The sequence below is a fragment of the Lepidochelys kempii genome, chromosome 1 (genome assembly GCF_965140265.1).
Source record: "Lepidochelys kempii isolate rLepKem1 chromosome 1, rLepKem1.hap2, whole genome shotgun sequence".
Classification (NCBI taxonomy): Eukaryota; Metazoa; Chordata; order Testudines; family Cheloniidae; genus Lepidochelys; species Lepidochelys kempii.
Window position 1 is genome coordinate 49,914,514 of NC_133256.1, and position 14,998 is coordinate 49,929,511.

The 14,998-nt window shown below is 37.6% G+C and overlaps 1 protein-coding gene across 6 annotated transcripts in view; it reads left to right on the plus strand.

Annotated features, from left to right (window-relative positions):
• The window catches only part of NBEA (neurobeachin), an 848,387-nt gene that overhangs the window by 692,240 nt on the left and 141,149 nt on the right, over window positions 1-14,998 (plus strand). For all 6 annotated transcript variants that reach the window (XM_073341812.1, XM_073341823.1, XM_073341834.1 and 3 more), the window contains 2 exons: window positions 5,402-5,519; window positions 8,394-8,496. In XM_073341812.1, the coding sequence (XP_073197913.1) occupies window positions 5,402-5,519; window positions 8,394-8,496 (221 nt within the window). The remainder of the gene's footprint in view (window positions 1-5,401; window positions 5,520-8,393; window positions 8,497-14,998) is intronic.

Sequence of the window (14,998 nt, forward strand, 5' to 3'; positions counted from 1 at the left end):
ACAGTGGTTTATGTGTTGTAAGAAAAGTACTGCCTTGATGGCAAACATATATAGAGTATTTTTTATATTACATGTATTAGAAGGAGTATTGTTAGGTAAGAGTTTTCAACGAATAATGGTACAAAAGTTAATGTTTGTAATTATTAAGGATATCAGAAAATATAGCACAACATATAAAGAGAAAATGGAAACTAGATTGTTTGAAATGTATAAATCAAGGTTGTTATAATTAGGGTTGATATTGAATGTAATTGAAGGGTAGCTGATAAACAAATACTGTATAGATACAGATATCTGGGGGTTATGGTGGGAAAAGATGGGAAAGGTATTACATGGGAAAGACAGTACTGAATATTCTGAAAAATGGGTAAAATAGAGTCAGAGACAATCTGGTGCCCCCAGAATGTTATGGGACTAACAGTAGAATGTCCATTTTTATTCAGAATGTAAGAGAAATGTTTTATACTTTCAGGAGTACATTAAAATAGTCTATAAAAACCCTCTGTCATATATCTGGGGAAGTGTTACAAAGATTGAGCTGATACCATTACGCAGGGGTACAAGACAAGGATGTCTCTGATCAACCTTATTTCACTTAATTATTGAACCATTAGCACAAAAGTTCAGGGACACAGAAGAAATTCAGGTAATAAATGTATTGGGAATAGCAAACAAAGTTTCATTATACGCTGACAATCTTATGCTTTTCATACAAGATATACATTTCCAGTATTACTAGAAATAATTGAAGTGTTTGGTCAGGAATCAAGGTACAGACTAAACTATTCTAAATCAGAGATACTGAAATGAATAATATCCACTGAAAATAGTGGATAATAAAATTAGATATTTAGGCATTAATGTATCACTTAAAGTGATGGAGCTGTTGAAACTAAATATTGAGCCATTAATGAAAATTATTTACTATGACATAGGCAAGGGGACATGATTACCAACGACATTGATTGGTAGAATTAAAGTACTTAAAATGAATGTCCTACCCATGGTTCTGAGTACATTTTCCATGATTCCCTTTACAGACTGGAAAAAAAATTTTACCACAAAATTAAAAATTATGCAGAGATTTTGATGGTTATACCAGAAACCATGAATCAAAATGGAATGATTGGGATGACCAAGTGAGATGGGAGGCCTGGTGCTACTAAATTTCAAGAGATACTATGGGCAGCATAAATCAAGGCAGAACTAGAATGGATCTCTAATCAAGAGAAACCATTGGGTGTAAGAACTGAAACTGACAAACACAATCTCATTATATAATTCTGTTCCATACTTCAAAATTCCAGCACCCATAAAACAATACCTGTTATTTTAAAATGTACATAGTAATTGAACGTATGTAGGGTTGGCAGAATTAAATTTTTTAAAATAATTTCTGTAGATAATATTGAAGTTTATTTTTAAGTCTTTTTTCTCTTTTTATTGGTTTAAATTTACACAGTTGTAGGAAATTATTTGGGGGGGGGCGGAATCTGACAATTATTTAATGACAACAGACATTGAGATTCAAAAAGATAAAGCTTTATAACCATTAAAAGACACATTTTCAACATCACTTGTCAAAATATATAAAGTAAATACCCTTAAATGAAACTCTAGTGAGTTCCCAAGCAGGATTTTTCTACTTTGACTGTCTGTAAATTTCAGTTATTATTGATGGAAATACTTTTTGTCAGTTTGTGTGTACAGTGAAATCGATACAGAGATAAAAAAATCTTTAAAAGCCTAAACGTGTGGGGCACTTAACCAGATGAGAAGAGCAAATCTCAGTAATATCAAAAATAAAAAAATAGTGCTTTCAAACATGGTCTACATAAGGAATTATTTTAAAATTGAGACAAATATCACATAAAGGAAGGAAAAATGAGATACTAGATGAGGAGGGCCCTGAGTTGTTATTGAGAATTCTTTCCCAGGTGTTTGGCTGGTGGGTCTTGCCCACATGCTCAGGGTCTAACTGCCATATTTGGGGTCAGGAAGAAATCTTCCCCCGGGTCACCCTGGGTTTTTTTCGCCTTCCTCTGCAGCATGGGGCATAGGTCATTTGCAGGTTTAAACTACTGTAAAAGGTGGATTCTCTGTAACTTGAAGTCTTTAAATCATGATTTGAGGATTTCAGTAACTCAGCCAGAGGTTTGGGGACTATTACAGGACTGGGTGGGTGAGGTTCTGTGGCCTCCTGTGGCAATGTGCAGGAGGTCAGACTAAATGATCATGATGGTCTCTTCTGACCTTATATAGGCTATGGGTCTATGATTTCTTCAGGGATGGACTACCCTTTAAACAAATTGATGTAGGAGATATTAAAAAAAAAGCACTATGAGTTTATTCTGATTGTTTACCATATTTAAAACATTTTCAGAAAAGAAAGGAACAAAGTATTCTTCATTTGAAAATTTCATACAAGAGCTTGAAGTTTCAGTAACCAACATGTCTATCTAGAATATACGACTTCATGACTCTGCAGTATTGTTGTAGTAGTATTGGTCCAAGGAAATTGGAGAGACAAGGTGGGTAAAGTAATATCTTTTATTGGACCAACTTCTGTTGGTGAGAGAGACAAGCACTCTGTGACACATGAAAGCTTGTGTTTCTCACCAACAGAAGTTGATCCAATAAAAGATATTACCTCACCCACCTTGTCTCTCCAACTTCATGACTCTTTTTTTAGGAGACAAACTGCATGAATCTGTTAAGTTATGGAGTGCAGACTGTAAATGTGAAATAACAAAAGAATGGCTGGAATGATATAATGCAGACAGTAAGTAGTGGATCCAGCACTAATCAGAAAGTACACGTTCAGTACTATCTGGTACATGGAATCTATGCTTCTCCATCTATATATAAAAAAATACAGTATTGCCCCAGCTATTTGTATGAAATGCAAAAGAGCCAGAACCTGTTTCCTACACATGATATGGGAATGCTGGATGGTAAAAATGTTTTGGAAATCTATGCTGAAATAAATAAATAAAATGCTAGCTAGAACTCCAAACAGGACTGATGATGTGTGGTGGGATTTTGTCTATTAAATAATTGAGATGCTATGATATGGACACAATAATCTTATGTTTATAATAACAATAGATAGGAAGGAAATAGAGGGCAATAATTGAATACATCCTGCTTTCCTCTAATTTCCCATGCTTTCTGTCTCCTGACACTCAACACCTTTGCCCCAAGAGAACATTCATCTTCCCAGTAAAAAAGTAAATAGGAATGGTTAAATATATGTATATCCGGTTATAGTTGTGTGGTTGTGTGAATAATTTGGAGGGGGGAGAAAAGAAGTAATGAGATATCAAACTATGGTCAATATATAATATGCTTGTAAATATTGTTACTATTCTACAAAATATTGTAATATTTTCAATACGTATATATGCAAATACACCGTAACTGAAATATTTTATTGTAAATGACCGGTAATATCAGTAAATAAAATATTTTTCGTAACTCCATCCCATCACAAGTCTCATGTGAGGGTTAAAAAATATTTATTGTTTTAATGAAAGCTGAAGTACTGGAGCACAATTTTTCTGTTAAGGGATGAGTTCTGTGGCAAAGCCACTAGCTGCGGCATATACGGGACCCTCATTAGAACTGTACACATTTTACACACCTGATTAAAAAAAGTCCAGTTATATTAGCTACTGTCCATTAGCTACTTTTAGCTTTTTAAATCCAAAGATTTGCCTCCTTATCGCCTCCCAGCATCTTGAGTACACACACATTTATCACAAATTGTGTATTATAGGGTGGTAGATGCAAGTAAATGCAAATGAGTGTGGTGCTGGAATCTTTGAGGTGTATTGTTCTTGGTGACCTTAGCTACCACATACATGATGTCAAGTGTACCCTAGCATCTGATCTCAATGAAAGACAAAAGGAGAGCACAGTCTATTGAGCTTATCAAAGAGAAGGTTAAGAGACAACTTAATCAGTCTCTAACTCCTATACAGGAAGGAGATATCTGATACTAGAGGGCTCTATAATCTAGCGGACAAAGGAGTTAGACAGGCCAGTGGCTGGAAGTTGAAGTCAATGAAGTTCAAAATATAAATAAAATGCAAATTTTTAACACTGAATGTAATTAACCATTGGAAGTTTGCCATGCGGCTTGACACCAAGCAAAACTGTTATTGGTTGAAAGGGGCAAGGAGCCCCTGGCATCCATCCAGGGAATTGCCAAGCAAAGTCAGCCCAACAAGCCACTGCTCCAACACTCTGTGAATCTTGACTGTTAGGAATTGTGCACAGCTGAGCTAAAATAGAACAGTACCATCAGCACTTGGTGTTGTCTCCAAATCAACCCTACACAGACCATGAAGAACATCATAGTTCACTGCTCTTCCTGTCCAGCTTTCTTCTAAGAAACAGCTAATATCTGAGACTGTTTCAGAAGCTGATTTACAATTATTATTATTCCTTCTGAAATGGATTGTCATTTTTATTATGCAAAGAAGAAAAGAAGTGCTTAACAAAAATTTGTTAAGTTTCTGGTATTCTAACAAAATATATGTAACTTGAACATAAATGGAATATTCTAAAACTGAACTAAGCAGCTTTGTATATATGAACATACATCATTAATACCTAAGCACTAATATGAAGAGACATCACTTCAAGCAGTTTGAGGAATGACAAAAAGTGAAATGGTCTTGGTATCTTGTCAATAAGTGTTACAGCAAACGGAACCTTAAATTTAGGACTTGCAAGTTAGAAAAGCAATGCTACTTTCCAGCTCATGTTTTAAAATATCTTCATATTATGTTTAAAATTATTGAGAAATATATGTCACCATATCTTTGTAATGATTTGGAATAATAAAATGTGGTTCATCTTAGAAAAATTATTGTAACAATGACATCTTGCACTTCAATTATTCTCATATATTGGTTCACGGAATTTTCTAACTCACAGCCCTGTAAACTCAAATTAGAGATTTGACCATCAAGTCATATTATTTCTTTACTTTATACAACACATCATCAACAATAAAACTGTGGATTCAGAACTTAACAGGCAATTCTGTCTCATGCATGTGGCAAAATAGACTATAGCTTGCTTATCTGCAAGTGACCTTTATTCACTCCCCTGTGCTTGACTGCAGGACTTTTTTTTAATCTAAGTAAAATAAGTTGATATGACACATGAGAAACATATATACACATTATGAAGGTGCCATGTTTACAGCCACATCTCTGACTATAACCAGGCTTTATCTTTTAAAAACATTTCAGTCCACCTTTGAACTAAATGTTTTTGAGTGCCATAAAGTTCAACAAGATAAGCTTACCCTGACTTTGTTGAAGCATAAAACTTGTGGTACTGTCAAAACATCTTCTAATAAGTGTCTGTTTTCCCTTATTTATTTTAGGTTCTTGCCTACACAGAAGGCCTTCATGGAAAATGGATGTTCAGCGAGATTCGAGCTGTTTTTTCAAGACGTTATCTTCTCCAGAACACTGCTTTGGAAGTGTTTATGGCAAATAGAAGTATGTCTTTATGTTGTTCATTCATTTGGTATAAGGTATCTGCTTGTAGTTTTTATGGATGGTATCCATTCATCCCCAAATTAAAACTTTGTCATTTGTTTTGAAAAATGCTATTTTCCTTCAGTAATCCCTCACACTTGTATTTATTCACTACATCTGATATAGAAAATATTTGCCAATGGGCCATTAATATGGATTTTAATTTGGCACTCTGACAGCAAGTTTGATGAATAAAGACCACACACTGAAGTTGGTAAATGCTGCTACTATTTTCCATGCTGTCACAGGGCACGGATCCTCTCCTATCTATTTCCCAGCAGAAACTGCACAGACTGCATGAGGTGTGCAGTCAGTGACCTTTTATTTCAAGTTCCCTCCACCAATATCACTTTAGTCCCCATACAACAATCTGTTTACAATATATGCAGTGCTTTTGGCCCTCTCCTCAGGACTTGGGGAGAACAGAGGTGTCCCTTTTCTGAAGCTTTTATGTGACTGGGCTTAACTAGCTCTGTTCCTTTCTGTCTTTCCCCCTCCCCTGGCACTTCCTTCCTGTACCTCTTTATGAGACTTGGGCTGATGGCTAATTGAATGTTTATCCCACCCAACCTGCCAGTCTGATTACCCCAGTCAGCTTCCTCTGGAGGGGCACCTAATTAACAGCTGAGTGATCAGAGTGCAGGCTCATCTGTTCACTCCATGCACTCTGTCACACATGCATTATTGTCCAGAACTTTAAACAGATTTGCTTCTGCTATGTCCTCATACCCTTTGCTTTCATTTTCTGAAAATATTCTAGTGAAATAGCTTTACTAGCGCACATACTCAACAACAACAATAGGGGGGAGGGTTTAAGCCTGAGTGGCTGATATATGCCAAAAGTGATTTTTTTAATAGCTTAATTAACCAAGTGAAATTTTCAAATTTTATATTTCAAAATACAATTTGAAATTTGTACTGTTATTTGTCCAAGTTGCCTATTTAGTTAACAAAGCTAATCAATAACAGCACAAATGTTGACTATTCACAATGAACTGTTAATGAAAGATCTTCTGAGCTAGAATTTATTTGTTGAAAAAAGTGAATAATTTTGAATAATGAATTAATTTGAAATATTTGTAGTTCTGTTCATGAATAATTCAAAAATAGTAAAAGAGTTGACATCTGTCAAATAATTTTGTTTTGAATTATTTGGCTAGGTTTGCTCCACACAGTGTCTAGTTAGCTTGATTGGCCTACAACCTTTATTGAAATAAATAAAGATGTCGAGTTTCAGAATTTATCTGAAAGTAAATCACTTTTCATACTATTTCTGTGATACTGCACATATTGATCTCCCAAACTGACAGAAACCAACTTGGAATCCAACCCAATGGAAAAAGACCAAAATCCCCTAACCAACCCATTTCTCATGTGAAGAACTGAACTCAGACTTAGGGGTGCTTTAAACTGTACACAGTAGTAAAGCCCATCTGTACTTTAATACTCACTGCATACCATAGCTATCTCATCTCCAGCTCTGTGCTCACGTTTGGGATACAATACCTCCAGTTGACTCCTGCCATGTTGACAAACCAGAAGAATCTTTTCCACTAAGTGGGTCTCCAGAACACAATCCCCAAAATGCACACAGAACAACCATATACAATGATTTTACCACAAAAGTTTAATATAATCAGTAGCACCTATTAGATTCGCTACTGGAAAGTGTTAAAACACCAATGTCCCACCAGGCTTCTGAGGGGGAAAATTCCCTTCATGCTGAACAAAGTTAGGCTTGGAAGGATTAAAGTTTTATCAGTAAAAGTTGGTAAACATCAATTTTACTGGGGACACAGAAATTTATGAAAAATATTTCTGTTGATGATCAAAATTTACAGATAGGCAAAGTAAGAAAAGTGCTTCTTGAGAATTTGTTAGACTTTGATTTTAAGGCTGTTTACTTTGCATATTTTGATATGTGATGTTGATCATTTGTATTTTAATGGTTATAAAGCTTTTACTTATTGAATTTCAACATCTTCTGTCATAAGTAATTGTCTGATCACCCCATACTTTACCATATTTGTGAAAGTTAAAATATATATATATATATATATATATATATATATATATATATATATATATTTAAACATGCACCAGTTTTGCACATCTGTTGAAATTTAAGGAGATAAAGATTTTAAAAGCTTAAAAATTAACTTTGATATTATGTGTTGAAATTATAATAAAAATAGAATTCTGCCAAACCTAAAAATAGGTGTTGGAAGTGTGCCAGGAATTTCACTTCAACAAACATTATGCATTGGCCCAAACAATCAGTTTTCTAAAGGTGTAAATGCTACCTTGAAGCAGACTCGGGAACAGATTGTTGGTGAGGTGTGTGAACAGTCTAGTCAGTATGTGGGAGCAGTGATGTAAGTTCTGCCCTTCAGCTGAAGAGGGGAGGTATTCAGCCAGTCCCTGATCTGGCAAGTTTTGACTGCACTAGTCACTGGACTGAATTCCATACAACCCATTGGAAGGCTCTACAACCTAACAATAGACTTGAATGTGTGACATACCACCCTTCCCCTGCAACACACAATCTATATTTCCTGCAAGATGGGGATACACATTAATGCAAAATAAGATAATTAGCTTAACACTGTATTACTCAGAGCACAGAACATTTTCAGAAGCACCCATTCTCCAGCCTTGATGATACTGAAAGTTTTAAAGACCCTTGGTTCACAGGAAGATAAATGTGTTAGCTGGATTATCTTTCCAAATAAATTCTGAGAAGCCTTTTGAAAATATATTGTGAATTATCTGGTAGAGAAACAGAGTTCTGTACTTTTGTGGTGTTTTAAGTCATGTTTTTTCTTCTTACCACAGCTTCGGTTATGTTTAATTTTCCTGACCAAGCAACAGTAAAAAAGGTTGTGTACAGCTTACCTCGTGTTGGAGTGGGGACCAGCTATGGTTTGCCACAAGCAAGGTAATTGTCATTAAAATATTTCATGCCGTATTGTGTTTATATGCTTGCAAACTCAGAATGGTTGATATTTGTGAATATTAAAATATCACTCCTGCACGGGGTCTGGAATTCCCATCACTTCAGGATCTCTTGAGCAACAATATTTTTAACTTAATTATGTGTTATGCTGTTATAGAAAACCAGCATTATGTAAAAGTATTTTAAATCAGCAATTGTTTTTACCACTTTAGCAAACGAGCACACTCCAATGAGCAAACAGAATACAGCTGATTGAAATTGTTTGTTATTTAAACACTGAAAGAACAGTGTGCTTGTTTGTTTTTGAGGTGACATTTTTGCAAAGATTGACATGCTGCTTTAAGTATTAAAACTAAAGACATGAACTGAGGTCGGGCATATTTTGATTTTGCCAAACAGTTTTGCTTGGATTTTTTGCCTTTTCCAGTGGCTGAAGTGAAATAGAGCCCATTCCAGAACAGCCAATAGCCCAGTCATTAAGGTCCTCACCTCCAGAGCAGGGATTATAGTGTTAATAAGATAATTAAAAACAAAAATCCCAACAGCCATAGGAATGAACAAGATGAATACTCTTCCTTCCTCATACATTCCTAACTATGACTAGGACAAAAGTGACTAGTGATTTCAGGTGCCTGAATTTCTGGGTGCCCAGCTTGAAACACCTTATTGGGGCCTGATTTTGAGAAAGTATTGAGCACCCACCTTGGAAAATCTGGTTCCATTAAAGTGTCTCAAGTTGGACACCTGTTAATTGAGGATAAAAGAGAAGTCACTTTTTAAAATCTTGGATCCTGTTATTTTCTCCCAGAGTATAGAATTGCATCCCAGACCATCTTGATGAATAGCTATTCATGGACCTATCCTCCTTATCTAATTCTATTTAGAACCCAGTTATACTTTTGGTATTCTTCTTCAAGTAGTGTCCCTATTTGTGCTCCACTGTAGTTGTATCTGCACCCCATGCCCAACAAAGATACACCTACAGTGGAGCAGCCATAGGGACACACATCTTGAAGAACCATTGTTACGGCACAAGGTGAGTAACTTCTTCACAATATCCCCTGGCAGTGAGTTCCACAGGTTGACTGTGCATTGTGTGAAGAAGTTCTTCCTCCTTCTTTGAGTAGTGTCCCTATGGGTGTTCCTCTCTAGGTCCACTTGTGCCCCATGTGTGTCAGATCAGAGATTTTAAGTAGCAGTGTCTGTTTGGCCCATGCATGGAGCCCCCGCAGCCTTGTGCCCTCCACCAAGATTATGTAGAGTTGTGTGGGCAAACCATTCTCAGTTCCTTCTCAACTGTCTCAGCCTGAGACGGAGCTTCAGCAGCCTTTGAGTTGAGCTTACCTTAACTGTAATTTTCTATCATTCTTAATAGTGTTAGTTCTTCAAGTTTCCTTTGTGTTAGTTAGCAGAAGTAATTTTATAATTTAAAAAAACTTTAAATAAAAGATTTTACTTATACTTTTAGGATAAGGACCATTATCCTCCATCCATTTTCTTTGTTTCTCCCCCTCAGGAGAAATTAAACCCTTTAAATTTAAAGTCCACCATTCTCCTGGTTTAAATGTTGCCTTTCATGCTGAGAGACTATCCCAATCAGTGACGGACACTCCCAGTGAGTTCACTGCCTTGGGGTGTCACACATTCCCCAAAAGTGTAATTTCTGTCTGCAATTAAAGTTGAGGGCTATAAAGAACTGGGAACTAAAACTACATCTCCTTATGATGGAGAGTTTGCTTTGATCAGCCTCTGACCCCAGCCAGGGTACTCCCCTGGTATAATGATTTCCAAACAGGTCGACTGCTTCTACCTCCTTGGTGCAACACTCCTTTAGAGCATCAAAGAGGAAATCCCTGGAATCCTCTCAAAAGGACTCCAGAAAGCAGTCTTGCTTTGGCACCTACTGATCTCCGACTTGGTACCCACGAGGCTGCAGGTTCCTCAGCTACTGTGACCACCAGCAAGCCTAGAATTCTAAAGGTTCTGGCTCTGAAAAATCGGTATTATCAGGTGATTGGACTGGTGCAGAGAAGAAGACCAGCTCTTCTAAATCAGTACCAAAAGTCTCTACTAGGACCTCAGTACGCAGCCCTTTGGCTCTGCAAAAGACCAGACTGACACCTACTGATTATTCATCATAGTGCATGAGACCTTTGGTACCATCAGCACCATCTGCCACCGTTACCTCTGCCCAGCTTGTCTCATTAGTACCATCCACTGTTCCAGTACCTCAAGAGTTTCAATTTCCTCAGGACTTGGCAGTAATAGAAACACCTGAATCTCTCATTCGGTACCGACCCACTCTCAGTATTGACCCACCTCTTAATCCCTGAAGATTTTCCCAGTACCAACTGAGTTTCTGCCTTTCTTTATGATTTCTCCACCTCTACTAAGTGATGTTAATGAGGAAGACAATGGGGACTTTTCCTCAGTCTCCCACATTTCTGTCCAGCACTCTCCCTTCCATTATCATTGAACTCTCTATCCTGAGACCTCTAAGGAGTTGGGTGATCCTTGTGAGAGTCATGCTCCACCTGGCTGATATGGCCACCTTTGGGTGCCTCCACGCTTGATCAGTGGCAGTACTAGGACCATTGGACAGCTTATCTGAAGGGCCCCTAATGTTTCTCACCAGGAGAAGAGCAGACAGTCCTCACCTGCCTCCCTCTCTAGGGTTCCTAATCCACAAGAGGAGACCTTTGAGGAGCAGGAAATGAGATTGGACAAAGAGAATACCTCTGCAACTAATATCTCTTCCCCCTTCTCAGATGAAGCTGTCATGCCTGCTCCACTGTCCTTATCTGATGATTATAAACAGTTCCAGGACCTCATTAAAAAGATAGCGGAATCTTTACAAATTCCACTGGAGGACGTCGCAGCATAAATTACTTGACATTCTGTACACTTCATCATCTGCCCGCATCGCACTACCTATTCACGAGGAATTGATAGACCCTGCAAAAATAATTTGACATAGCCCGGGTACAGTACCACCCACCTGTAAGAAGGCAGATAAAAAATATTATGGCCTCTCCAAGAACTCTGAATTTGTGGTTGATGCTGAGAATGAACATGGCAGAGAGCATGATGCTAAATCGACTCCATACAATAGAGACTTAAAGCATCTTGATTTGTTTGGGTGTAAGTCATTTTCACTGGCTATGTGACCATTAAAGATTGCCAATTATCAAGCCCTCGTAGTGAAATGCAGCCATACAGACTATTCAAAGTCGAATGCATATATTGAGCATCTTCCAACAGACCAGCAGGAGCAGTTCCAGGGGGTCATCGTAGAGCAGGGGTGGCCAACCTGTGGCTCCGGAGCCGCATATGGCTCTTCAGAGGTTAATATGTGGCTCCTGGCATAGGCACTGACTCTGAGGCTGGAGCTACAGATACTAACTTTCCAGTGTGCTCACTGCTCAACCCCCTGCTCAGGCCCAGGTCCTGCCACCACTCTGCCCCTTCCCCCAAGCCTGCCATGCCCTCACTCCTCCCCCCTCACCACCAGAGCCTCCTGCGCATTGAAAAACAGCTGATCGCGGTGGGCGGGAGGCATGGGGAAGAACCCATAGGCGCTGATTGGTGGGATTGCCGGTGGGCAGGAGGCGCTGGGGGATGGACAGGGGTAGTGGATGGGGGACTGCTGACATACTACTGTGGCTCTTTGGCAATGTTCATTGGTAAACTCTGGCTCCTTCTCAGGCTCAGGTTGGCCACCCCTGTCGTAGAGGGTCAACTGCTCACAAGAACATCTCTCCAGGCCTCTCTCTGGGTGCCGCTGATATATCTGCTGATTCTATGACCTCGGTGATAGTCATGAGGAGGGCCTCCTGGCTTCAGCTCTCTAGTTTTCTAAGGGAAGTCCAAAATACAGTTGAGGACCTTTCTTTTGACAGATTGAAGTTGTTTGTGGAAAAAATGGATGAATCCCTGCATACCTTAATTCAGAATTAAAATACTTGATTTAGTGATTTTTAATTTGTAAGAGTGCAAAAATCAAAGTGAATTGGTAAAAGATGCTTTATTGTGCTTCACTGTTAAAGATGTCCTTGCACCTTAAGTTGAAATTGTGCGGGCCATAGTCCATAATATAAAACAATACCTCAAGTTATTAGGGGGGAAAATACAAATGATGAAGTCACTTGATGAAGAACAACATCTCTTTCAGCTGGCATGGTGACTCAATTCACTGTCAGCTCAGTACTACCCCTTGTTCTGTATCAGTGACTTAGTTACGGATTTCCAAACCTCAGTCAAGCTAGTTGTAGACATTGCTCTTGGTGAAAGGAGAGGTGGAGAAAATCAAATTGGATGTCATTTTAGCATAAAGAGCCTTTTACAGCTTTGATTAAGAGTGAACATTGACTATTCCTCAGTCAGAAAGAGCCTGTGACATTTCCAAGCCTTTTCTTCCCAGGTGTTGTCTTTTTAGTGAGGTACTAATGGAGATTTTGTATCAGACAGCTTTGGGGATAATTAAATGGAAAATGAATGTAATAAAAGAGCTTCTACCACACTTATGTAGTAACTTTTTTCCTACAAAGTGTCATGAGGATATTTAGTAAATCTATCTAGAACACTGTACCGCTCTACAAGTTGGAATATCTTACTGTATATCAGCGGTCTGCCTGCAATCTGCACAATAAGGTATTGATCTGATGGGAATTTACTATCTTCCAAAAAGCCAGGATAGCAGATCCATATGAACATCTCCACATTTGTGGTAGCATTTCCGAAAAGAGGTGTAGTTTGATCAAAGATGGGAGGATTTAGCAAAACATACAGCAGTAGGTTCTTCCTGTGCTACCTGAAACAAGTAGGTATGGAACCAATTTATTGTGCATAATTTATTTCAGCCGCTGCTGAAATAACTTACACTCTTTGAAATTCCTTAGATATATAGTCAGTAGGGAGCTTTCTGGGTACATTTGCTTTCCTATGTGTTTAAGTTAAATCAGATATTCAAATGCAAAATGTAGCACTCATGGACATTTTGTAGATTTGTGAGAATCCCTTGGAGACTTTGGGTCAAGTTAAAATAAATTAGTAGATTGTACTGATCTTTATTTATTAGTGGTAGTAGTATTTTATTTATTTATTTTAATTAATGAATGTATTTTTTGTATCTGATCGTACACACAGTGTCTTAGGGGAAGAGCTTACACTTTACAAACTAATTGTTAATCTATGTATAATTTATATAAGTTACTAATATGCTTAGTCAGTTCTTCACATTGTTTCAGAAGGCTGGGGGCGGGGACATACAACATAATGGAAATCTCTTGTAAATTAATCTGAGCGTTGTATGCTGCATATTTGTCAGATGTATTGTACCATTGGATTCCCTAGATTTTGTAGAGAAATAAGAATATAAAAACTGGCAACAGTTCAGCAGCTGTTGAAGAGAGATGGATGCTAAGGTTTTCAAATAAGTGTGCAGGTAGTAAGCATCACTATTTTTCGCAAATCACTGGTAATTTATATCCACAAGTCAAGGTAACTGTGTGTTCAAATTAAGCATACAAATGTTCATTCTCTGATCTGTAAATTGAGTTCCACTCTATATGCAGGTATGTAAACATCTGTGTGTGCAAATACATGGCTCACGTTTTCAATAATGACTAATGTTTTTGCCCAACTTGACACTTTTAAAGGGGCCGGATATTCAGAAAGTGCTGAGCAACCATCTTCTGAAAATCAGCCACTTAAAAGTGTCTTAAGGTGGGCATCCAGAATTTGTGAAACATCAGATCACTAGTCACTGTTGAAAATGTAGGCCACAAATAATTAAATAAAATTTATATATATTTATTCATAGTTGGTCAAACTTTTCAGATCCTCCCATTTTAATTGCATATTGTTTATTTTACTTATAATAAAAGTTGCAGTTACTATAATGTTTTATGTTATTTTTCACTAATAAAATGTGATTGGGAAAATTGTGGATTGGACAAGAATAAGGCATACAGTAGAAACTAGAAAGCAGGGATTTAACACTATTTGGCAGAAAGGTGGATCTGAAACCTCAGCCACAGAAACTCAAATAATAGATGTTCTGGTGACTTTGCAGCATTAAATTTTTTGTCTTTTGTTTCTTTAAAAGGGCAGCATACACATAAGCCTGAATACACGTCAGCTAAATTAACGTCTTTAGATCTGACTGGTTCCTTTGGAGCCATTATGGACTATTATTTCAGCCATCTACGGACTGAGAAATCTCTGAGCAGGACTCTTTACAACAGCAGAGATATTAGTGTTTGAGTCAAGAATCCATATACCAAACTGTGTCCAAAAGGGCCTAGATGTCACAAATTGTAATATAAAAGTCCCTAAGTATAAACTTATACAAACACCCATAAAGCCAGGGGCCAATATAGCTAAGGTTGAGGTCAGTACCAGAATACGGTCTATCATAAATGTGATCATACTGTATTTCTAAAAGGTATCTTTTTCAAATAGCAATATCTTCATTTTAGAGATC